Source organism: Triticum aestivum, chromosome 6A (assembly GCF_018294505.1).
Source record: "Triticum aestivum cultivar Chinese Spring chromosome 6A, IWGSC CS RefSeq v2.1, whole genome shotgun sequence".
NCBI lineage: Eukaryota > Viridiplantae > Streptophyta > Magnoliopsida > Poales > Poaceae > Triticum > Triticum aestivum.
Genome location: NC_057809.1, coordinates 221,061,674 through 221,072,526, shown reverse-complemented (window position 1 = coordinate 221,072,526; position 10,853 = coordinate 221,061,674). Strand labels below are relative to the sequence as shown.

At 52.0% G+C, this 10,853-nt stretch overlaps 1 protein-coding gene across 1 annotated transcript; it reads right to left on the bottom strand.

The window, feature by feature from the left end:
- Nucleotides 1-5,337: 5,337 nt before the first annotated feature.
- LOC123131827 (uncharacterized protein K02A2.6-like) lies at nt 5,338-6,108 on the bottom strand (the record flags this gene model as incomplete). Its single annotated transcript, XM_044551510.1, has 1 exon — nt 5,338-6,108. A coding segment is annotated over exon 1 (771 nt), but the record flags the coding sequence as incomplete, so codon positions are not given.
- Between the last annotated feature and the right edge of the window lie 4,745 nt (nt 6,109-10,853).

The following is a 10,853-nucleotide window of genomic DNA, read 5'->3' as shown; positions in this document are numbered from 1 at the left end:
TTCGGATGGGACGGGACATAGACGCCTCGATCTCCGCGCCGCTTTCTTCGCCACGTATCCCGTCTGCATAACTGTTCCTGATATGATTAGATTGACCGGGCCCACCTGTCATCCACTCGGAAGGGGCCTTATAAATGCGCCCGGCGAGGGTTTCTGTACTGTGCCTCAGCATTCTCTCTCTCTCTCTGCTTCCTTCTTCCCCGCCCAGCGTGCTCGCTCTCGCCTCCGCACCACTTCCCTTCGCGCATCTCGCCGGCAACCATGGCCAAGGAGAAGACGGCGGCGCTGGAACGTGCGAAGAAGGCGTCGACGTCGGAGAAGGCAAAGGGGAGATCCACCAGCCGCGGCGGGTCCTCGTCCAGATCCCGCCTGCCGAAGGGCTGGGTCCAAGGAGACTGGATCCAGTCGACCATCACAGAGAATGACCTCCTCGACATGGCCAACGAGGGCTTGATCCCTCATGGAGCTGCGAGGCTTCCGGGGAAGGAGTGGCAGCCCCAGCCAGAAGAGGGTGAGTGTGTGCTCTTGGCCACCCATGTTGATCGTGGATTTTCCTTGCCGCCGAGTGTTTTCTTCCGTGGCTTCTTGAATTTCTTTGGAGTGCAGCTCCACCACTTTACCCCAAACTCCATTGCCTATCTTGCCGCGTTCGTGTCCATGTGCGAGGGTTTCTTGGGCTGTCGACCGCACTGGGGTTTGTTCAAGCATATATTCACGTGTCGCTCTCAGACCGTGAAGAAGGCGAGTCCAGGCGACGAAAATACCCGAGTCGTCCAAATGTGTGGGGGTCTGGGCATCCAGGTGAGGAATAAGAGCACCTTCCCGCCCATGACCTTTCCCGAGTCCGTAAGAGGCTGGCAGTCGACTTGGTTCTACTGCCACGTCCAGTCGACGCCAGGGCAGTCGAGTGGACTTCCTCCGTTTACCATGGACCGAGTGAACAAGCCCTCCCCTCTGAAGTTGATTCCGGAGGAGAAAGCCGACGTGAAGATGTTGATGGAGCGCGTGGTGCAGTTGGTCCGGGAGGGAGTGACGGGCATGGACCTCCTGGAGGTCTTCCTCAGGCGTCGCATCCAGCCCCTTCAGTTCCGGAGTCACTGCATGTGGTTGTACTGTGGGACTGAAGATGAGACTCGAGTCCATCCAGAAGCAGTCGACGATGTCACTCTGGAAAGATGGATGGTAGCCGTTACCGGAAACAAGGATAACCCACGCGGAGCCAGAAGGATTCCTCCACTCGACCACAACAGCGATCCAAACAAGGTACATTTGCTCTGCTCTCTACTATGTTCTTGTCGCATTCATTTCCGTTTATCCTGCCGACTGGTCGACTGATCCTCGTCTTGATATCTGCTAGGCTCTCACCGAGCTGTACTCGATGCCCAATGGGGCACAAGCTCCGACTGAGGAGGGCGAGGCGAGTGGGGGCGAGAGCCAGGAAGACGAGGAATGGGACTCGGACGTTGCAGAGGATGATGACGACGATGATGATGATGACGGTGATGAAGATGACGTTGAGGACGAGGAAGAAGAGGAGGAGGAGGTCGTACCACCGCGCTCAGAAAGGCGGTCAAAGCTTGTCCATGACCCTTCGGCTGAACGTGGCAAGGGGGTTGCGACCGTTGTTCAGTCGACCAAGCGCCCTCGAACCACCTCTCCGGTGCCGACTGAAAAGGCGCCGAAGCAGCCCAGGGCGGCCTCGTCGAAGCCGGTCAAGATCCTGCCGAAGATGAAGGTGTCTATCCCCACTATATCAGGGTAATCGTGCTGCTTAAGTCTTCTTTTTTTTGTGTGAACTTTGTCTCTGGTCGACGCTGAAGTTTAGTCGACTGATCCTTTGGAGTTGCAGTGCTGCTACTTCTGAAACCTCAGCCCGGGCTGACGACCATGAGATGGAGGACGCAGCAACTTCGAACCCAGGTGCTGTATTCTTAACGCCGTTCTTAGTCGACTGACTCGCGATCTCTAATCCTGATTCTTCTCCGCAGCTCCACCCAATACTGTTATCAATCTCCCTGATGATGATGAGGATGAAGAACCACTGAAGCGCAGGAGGAGTAGGAAAGCGTCCGCCAGTAAGGTGCCCCAGGATGTGACGGCGCCTGAGATTCTGATTGCGGAGGAAGAGAACACCACTCGACACACGGTGTCCTTCGCAGATCCATTGACGAGTGCTTCGCAGCCCTCTCTCTTCACGACGCACCACGTCCCGGAGGACCAAGCCGGCGCGGCGAAGGAGGCAATACGCCAGGCGGGAATCATGATGGAGCAGTTGAAGACCATCCGGGACGCGAGCCAGGCAGCTTATGACGCCAGTTCTGCCCTCCAGAGCAATGTTCAGGTCAGTCGACCACCGTTTGTTCTGTTGGATATGCTGCCAAAAACTTTTCCTTTCTGGAATTTATAGTAGTCACCCAGTGGGTGTGTCGATTAAACTCCGTGTTAGCGGGGGCACGCTGAGTGCACCCGCTGGGTGTAGTCCCCAAGGCTAAGGTCGACTGCTGGCAGTCGGCCTTAGGCTTTATGATGTCAATCTTTCTGTCAGTCGACTATGTCGATTGGATTTCACGAACCGGTGGGGGCACGCTGAGTGCACCCACTGGGTGTAGTCCCCGAGACTGTGGTCGACTGCTTGCAGTTGATCACAGTCTTAAAGAATACATATCGTTTTTTTTAGGTCGACTGGTCGACTTTGTTTTCAACAGAGTTAGTGGGGGCACGCTGAGTGCACCCACTGGGTGTAGTCCCCGAGACTACGGTCGAATGCTTGTATTCGGCTGTAGTCTTAGAAATGTGTGTTTTTTCCTTTTCACTCGGAAGTGAATTATATTTGACATTTAGTCGATTGGCTCCTCGCAGAACTCTTGTGATCTTGTGGCTCGCTACTCTGAGCTGGAAAACAAGCACACTCAACTCGAGCTGAGCTTGAAGCTGGTTCAGGAGAAGTTGACGAAGGCAAAGGAAGAGACTGAAGGTATGTTTGGTGAGATCCTGACGACTGCCTTTCCCCTTGCTTGTTTCAAAATCTGATCTTGCTGTAACTTGCAAGTAAGGTAAGGGAGGCCCAGCAGAAGAAAGACCTCGAACTAGCTGAGAAGATCAAGCTTGCTGATGAGAAGTTAGCTTCAGTCACCAAGCTTGAACAAGACAGTACCAATCTGAAAGCTGCTCTTGGGATCGCCAACAAGGAGGTCAGTCGACTGAAAACTGATAAAGCTGCCCTGACCGACCAAGTCAGTAAGTTGACTGGGAAGAAAAATGATCTGGAGGCCTTCCTGAGTGGTCTTGCCAAGAGGCTGTTTCTTATGCTTGAAGGTAAACCTTTATGCTTGGCAAACATTTCCAATTGTGGTTTTTCCATTCGACCATCCTTTTGACTTAGTGATCACCCTTGCAGAATTTTGTCAAAACTTTGAAGAAGAAACTAGCCGGCTGGAGCCAAACCTCGACCCCGTCAATTCTCCGGTGAACGACGAAGTTGCCATGGAAGTTTTCCGACTGGAGTCCCGTGTTGCAGCTGTCGTGGACTATCTCGCAAGGCTGAAGGCCGCCACATCTCGCATCGATTCGACGCTCTGGCCTGAGGAGACACTTCAGAATGACCTTGAGTCGCTGATGGCCCGCTTGAACACGATCCCTGGTCGAGTGCAGGAATGGAAGAAGTCCTCGGCTCAGTGTGGTGCAGATGTTGCTCTGTGTCTGGCCCGAGTCCACTGTAAAGATGCGCGAGAAGAGAAGCTGGCGGCTCTTCGGGTGGCCAACACCAAGAAGCACGACTTCAGGTCCTTTATGGAAACTTTCCTTGCAGCTGCCACTCGGATCGCTGATGGAATCGACCTTGATGAATTCGTTGCACCTTCCAGCCCTCCACAGGAGGGGTAAAAAACTTCTTCTGGCTCGACGCTTTAAATTTGCCTCGGTATGCCGAGTGGAATTGTAACCGATAAACCTTAACAGGCTTAACGCCTGAGCACTTTCGGTTCCTTTAGATATCGATTCAAACTTGAATTTGGTGCTTGGATAAGATTGCCTTTGGCTCGAAATGTCTTTTGCAGGTTCAAAGCAAGGCGCCTTTACTGCAATCGACTTATTCTTTAGTCCACTTAGGCGAGCACTGGGCTGCGGCTAAGCCTCCGAGTGGAAGCCCGGCTTACCACTCGGTAGGATTTCTATAACTTAGGCAAGCACTGGGCTGCAGCTAAGCCCCCGAGTGAGAGGTTTGCTCTTCACTCGATAGGATTTTTGTAACTTAGGCGAGTGCTTGGACTGCAGCTAAGCCCCCGAGTGAGAGGGTTGCTCTTCACTCGGTAGGATTTTTGTAACTTAGGCGAGTGCTTGGACTGCAGCTAAGCCCTCGAGTGAGAGAGTTGCTCTTCACTCGGTAGGATTTTTATAACTTAGGCGAGTGCTTGGACTGCAGCTAAGCCTCCGAGTGGAAGTCTGGCTTACCACTCGGTAGGATTTTGATAACTTAGGCGAGTCCTTGGACTGCAGCTAAGCCCCCGAGTGAGAGGGTTGCTCTCCACTCGGTAGGATTTTTATGACTTAGGCGAGTGCTTCGACTGCAGCTAAGCTCCCGAGTGAGAGGGTTGCTCTCCACTCGGTAGGATTTTTATAACTTAGGCGAGTGCTTCGACTGCAGCTAAGCTCCCGAGTGGAAGTCTGGCTTACCACTCGGTAGGATTTTGATAACTTAGGCGAGTCCTTGGACTGCAGCTAAGCCCCCGAGTGAGAGGTCTGCTCTCCACTCGGTAGGATTTTGACAAACTTAGGCGAGTCCTTGGACTGCAGCTAAGCCCCCGAGTGGAAGTCTGGCTTACCACTCGGTAGGATTTTGATAACTTAGGCGAAACGGATTCGAAGCTAAGCCTCCGAGTGGAAGTCTGGCTTACCACTCGGTAGGATTTTGATAACTTAGGCGAAACGGATTCGCAGCTAAGCCTCCGAGTGGAAGTCTGGCTTACCACTCGGTAGGATTTTGATAACTTAGGCGAAACGGATTCGCAGCTAAGCCTCCGAGTGGGAGTCTGGCTCACCACTCGGTAGGATTTTTACAAACTTAGGCGAAATAGATTCGCAGCTAAGTCACCCACTGAGGGGGAATTTTATTGGACAAAAATAAAAAGTGATAGAAATTATGGAGGAACTATGACACTATTATTTTGAGGTCCATGAACTACAGAAGTACTTTATTGCAACTCAGCCGAGTGTATAAAATGGGCGGAGTAGTTCCGCGTTCCAAGCTCGGGGCTCGTCGATATTATGCTCGACGTTGTAAAGACGGTACGCCCCGTTGTGGAGAACCTTGGTGACGATGAAGGGACCTTCCCAAGAAGGAGCAAGCTTGTGTGGTTTGTGCTGATCCACTCGGAGAACTAAATCTCCTTCCTGGAAGGCTCGACCTCTCACATTTCTGGAGTGGAAACGACGCAAATCTTGTTGGTAGATGGTCGACCGGATCAGAGCCATCTCCCTTTCTTCCTCTAAAAGGTCGACTGCGTCCTGCCGCGCTTGTTCAGCCTCTGCTTCGTTGTAGATTTCAACTCGAGGAGCATTGTGGAGAAGATCACTCGGCAAGACTGCTTCAGCGCCGTAGACCAAGAAGAATGGAGTTCTTCCGGTCGACCGATTAGGTGTGGTCCGCAGCCCCCAAAGCACTGAGGGAAGTTCGTCGACCCAAGCTCCGGCCGCGTGTTTGAGATCACGCATCAGTCGGGGCTTCAATCCCTTAAGGATCAGTCCATTAGCTCGCTCTGCTTGTCCATTCGACTGCGGATGGGCGACTGAAGCGTAGTCGACCCAAGTGCCTTGGGAGTTGCAGAAACCTCTGAATTCCTCCGAGTCAAAGTTCGACCCATTATCCGTAATGATACTGTGCGGGACTCCATATCTGAATATTAGTTCTCTGATGAAGCTAACAGCAGTACCGGTGTCAAGGCTCTTGATTGGTTTAGCCTCTATCCACTTGGTGAACTTGTCGACTGCCACCAGTACATGTGTGAAGCCGCTTCGTCCTATTCTCAAAGGACCGACCATGTCCAATCCCCATACTGCGAAAGGCCAAACGAGTGGGATGGTCTTCAGAGCTGACGCAGGCTTGTGCGACATATTCGAGTAGAACTGACATCCCTCGCACTTATCCACTATCTCTTTTGCCATCTCATTCGCCTTTGGCCAGTAAAATCCGGCTCGGTATGCTTTGGCCACGATGGTCCGAGAGGACGCATGATGACCACAGGTCCCCGAGTGGATATCATTGAGGATGAGTCGACCTTCTTCTGGTGTTATGCACTTCTGACCAACTCCAGTCGCACTTTCTCTGTACAATTGTCCTTTGATTACGGTAAAGGCCTTAGATCGACGGACGATCTGTCGAGCCTCTTCCTCATCCTCCGGGAGCTCTTTTCTCAGGATATACGCGACGTATGGAACTGTCCAGTCGGGAATGACCACCAAGACCTCCATGATCAAGTCGACCACCGCTGGGACTTCAACCTCAGTCGGATCCGTGGCACTCTTGGGCTGTGGAGTTTCTACGGTGAAAGGATCTTCTTTGACTGACGGAGTGTGTATATGCTCCAAGAACACACCACTCGGAATGGCTTCTCTCTTGGAACCTATCTTTGCTAGATCATCAGCTGCTTGATTTTTCAGTCGGGGTATATGATGGAGCTCTAACCCCTCGAACTTCTTTTCCAGCTTCCTCACTGCACTGCAGTATCCAGTCATGGCTGGGCTTCTCACGTCCCACTCTTTCATCACCTGGTTGACCACTAAATCCGAGTCGCCATAGACCATCAGGCGACGGACGCCGAGTGAAATGGCCATACGCAACCCATATAAAAGGGCCTCATATTCTGCCTCATTGTTGGAGGAATCAAAGTGAATCTGTAGCACATATCTGAGCTTATCTCCTCTGGGGGAAACCAGGACAACCCCAGCACCGGAACCATTCAACATCTTAGAGCCATCAAAGAACATGGTCCAATGCTCCGAGTGAACTTCAGTTGGCTGCTGTTGTTCAATCCACTCGGCGAGGAAATCTGCTATTGCTTGGGACTTAATGGCTTTCTTTGCCTCAAACTTGATATCAAGGGGAAGAAGTTCAATCGCCCATTTGGCCACTCGACCAGTTGCATCTCTGTTGTGCAAAATCTCTGATAGTGGAGCGTCGCTGACGACTGTGATGGAATGATCAGAAAAATAATGAGCAACCTTCTTTGTGGTCATGTATATTCCATACACAAGCTTCTGATAATGAGGATATCTCTGCTTGGATGGAGTCAGGACTTCAGACAAATAATACACTGGGCGCTGAACTTTGAGAGCTTTTCCTTCTTCTTCCCGCTCGACCGTAAGCACAGTACTGACGACTTGTCCTGTGGCTGCGATATAGAGCAACAGAGGCTCTTTGCTGATTGGAGCAGCAAGCACCGGCTGGGTGGAAAGCAGAGCTTTTAGCTCAGCAAACGTTGTATCAGCTTCTGGAGTCCACTCGAACTTGTCTGTTTTCTTCATCAGTCGGTAAAGAGGCAATGCCTTTTCACCGAGTCGTGAAATGAATCGACTTAATGCGGCCAAGCATCCAGTAAGCTTCTGGACATCGTGCACTCGCACAGGGCGTTTCATTCGGAGAATAGTGCCAATCTTCTCTGGGTTAGCGTCAATTCCCCGTTCAGAAACGAGAAAACCGAGTAACTTGCCACCAGGAACTCCAAATGTGCACTTTGATGGATTGAGCTTGATATCATATCTTCTGAGGTTGGCAAATGTTTCGGCGAGATCAGCGAGCAGGTCGGAACCTTTTCGTGACTTGACAACAATATCATCCATATATGCTTCCACATTCCGACTGATTTGAGTGAGTAGACACTTCTGAATCATTCGCATAAATGTGGCTCCGACATTTTTGAGGCCGAATGGCATGGTGATATAGCAGAAGCACCTGAATGGAGTGATGAAAGCTGTTTTTACCTCGTCGGGTCCGTACAGACGGATCTGGTGGTACCCGGAGTAGGCGTCTAAAAAAGACAACCTCTCGCATCCCGCGGTCGAGTCAACAATTTGATCTATGCGAGGGAGAGGAAAATGATCTTTCGGGCAGGCCCGGTTGATGTGCTTGAAATCAATGCACATTCGGAGCGACTTGTCCTTCTTAGGAACCATGACGACATTAGCGAGCCACTCGGAGTGGTATATCTCTCGGATAAATCCTGCCGCCAACAGTCGAGCCACTTCTTCACCAATGGCTTTTCTCTTCTGGACGGCGGACCGCCGAAGATGCTCTTTGACTGGTTTTGCAGATGAGTCGACTCTTAAGCGATGCTCAGCCAGTCCCCTGGGAACACCTGGCATGTCAGCGGGCTTCCATGCAAAAATGTCCCAGTTCTCACGGAGGAACTGGATGAGCGCTTCTTCCTATTTGGGGTCGAGTGTTGTGGAGATGCGGGTCGGAGCCGCATCGGGGTCGGTCGGGTGAATGTGAACAGGCTTCGTCTCACCGGACGACTGGAATGCAGATTCTGTGGCGGGTTTCTTTGATCGCAGCAAGTCACTCGGATCTGCGTTTTGCTTGTATTCCTCGAACTCGACCGCTGTCACCTGGGAATCGGTAATCTTGGAGCCCTTCTGGAAGCACTCTTCTGCCTTTTTCCTATCACCGGTGACAGTGATCACTCCTTTGGGGCCGGGCATCTTCAATTTGAGGTACACGTAACATGGTCGAGCCATGAACCGTGCGTAAGCTGGTCTCCCCAAAATGGCATGATATGCACTCTGAAAATCCACGACCTCAAACGTCAACTTTTCTTTGCGAAAGTGTTTCGAATCACCAAACACCACATCCAAAGCTATTTGGCCGAGTGACTCGGCTTTCTTCCCTGGTATAACTCCATGAAAGCTCATGTTACTAGTGCTCAGTCGGGACATCGGAATGCCCATTCCTTTCAGTGTGTCTGCATACAACATATTCAGCCCACTTCCACCATCCATCAGCACCTTTGTCAGTCGAGTGCCTTCGACAACTGGATCGACCACCAAAGCTTGCCTCCCAGGGGTGGCAATATGAGTCGGGTGATCAGATTGGTCGAATGTGATGGGTATTTGAGACCATTTCAGATAATTTGCTTTTGCTGGGGCAACCATGTTCACCTCTTGGTTAATGACTTTCAGTCGACTCCTGCTTTCCACATCTGCAAAGATCATCAGAGTGGAGTTGATATGCGGATATCCATCCTCACTGTCCTCCTTGTCTTCAGCCTTGTCCGACTCCTTCTCCTTGTCCTTAGACTGTTTTCCCTGAAACTGCTGGATCAGGAGTCGACATTGGCGAGTGGTGTGCTTTGGGTAGATGATATTCCCCTCTTCGTCTTTCTTCGTGTGGATGTGACATGGCATATCCATTACATCGTTCCCTTCTTTATCCTTTACCTTCTTGGGGTTCCAGGATCCTTTTGGTTTCCCCTTAAACTTTCCCTGAGTCACGGCCAGAGCCTCTCCAGGAGCTGCCGGTTCAGCCTTCCGCTTCTGTTTCCGACTGGTGTTTCCTTTTTCCGAATGACTCGGCTTGTGCTTGCCGCTTCGGAGTCGGTCTTCTTCTTCGCCGTTGGCATACTTGGTAGCAATCTCCATCATCCGACTCAGGGTCATGTCACCGGTTCGACCAAACTTCAAACTCAGTTCTCTGTTCTTGACGCCATCTTTGAAGGCGCAGACTGCCTGATGATCGGACACGTTCTCCACAGTGTGGTGCAAAGTGATCCACCTCTGAATATACTCTCTGAGAGTCTCATTAGCCTTCTACACGCAGACTTGCAACTCTGTCAATCCAGCTGGTCGCTTGCAAGTTCCTTCAAACGTTCCGATGAACACTCGGGACAGATCTTCCCAAGTGTAAATGCTGCTAGGAGGTAATTGGGTCAACCATGCCCTGGCAGAACCTTCCAGCATGAGGGGCAAATGCTTCATGGCTACCTCGTCGTTCCCACCACCAATCTGAACTGCCACTCGGTAGTCTTCAAGCCAAGTTTCAGGCTTAGACTCACCAGTGAACTTGCTGACTCCTGTCGCCAACCTGAAATTGGGAGGGATAACTGCGGCTCTGATAGCTCTGCTGAAACATTCAAGACCAGAAACATGCACTCGACTGCTTGTGGGTGCATCTCTGTCGAGTCCGCCTCGATGGGCTCTGTTCCGGTCGACCAAACCTTGTACGATAATGGATCACGCGTCGAAGCCTGGTTCTCTGGGGTCGACTGGAACCCTTCGCCCTGTACTGTACTGACGCCTGTCATCTTGCTGTCGAGGAGCGTAAGACCCACCCCTCGGAGGGGAATAGGGCACTCGACGCCTGCCATCTCGGTCGAGTCGGTCGCCATATTGATCTCGCCAATTCTCGCGCCCTTCACGCCGCGGAGGCGATCTGGGGCTGTGAGCCGACTGAACCGTATTCACAGTGACGGATCGACTGTGAATTCTGTTGCGCGACTGAGACACAGCTGAATTCTGATCTCCTGCTGCCCGGAGCAGATCCCTAATCTGCAGCAGACCTCTGCCAGCTTCCGACTGCGAAGGCTGGATGGACTCTGCTATACGGGTCGCAGCTGCTAAATTCTGGATTGGGGTTCGATATACCTGAGTCGGCGGGAAGAGTTGACGTCGACTGGTGTTGGGAACTCGTTGCCGCGCGCGCTCGTCGAGTGCTCGCTGAAGGTTCTCCAGTCGAGCGCGCTCGGCCAAATTGGCCAGACGCGCCTCCTCCAAGGCACGAGCCTCGGGGGTTTCTCCTGCGATGGGGGTACGCAGGGCATCCACATTCCTGCGGCGAAGTTCCTCTCTTTGCAGAGAGTCGAGTG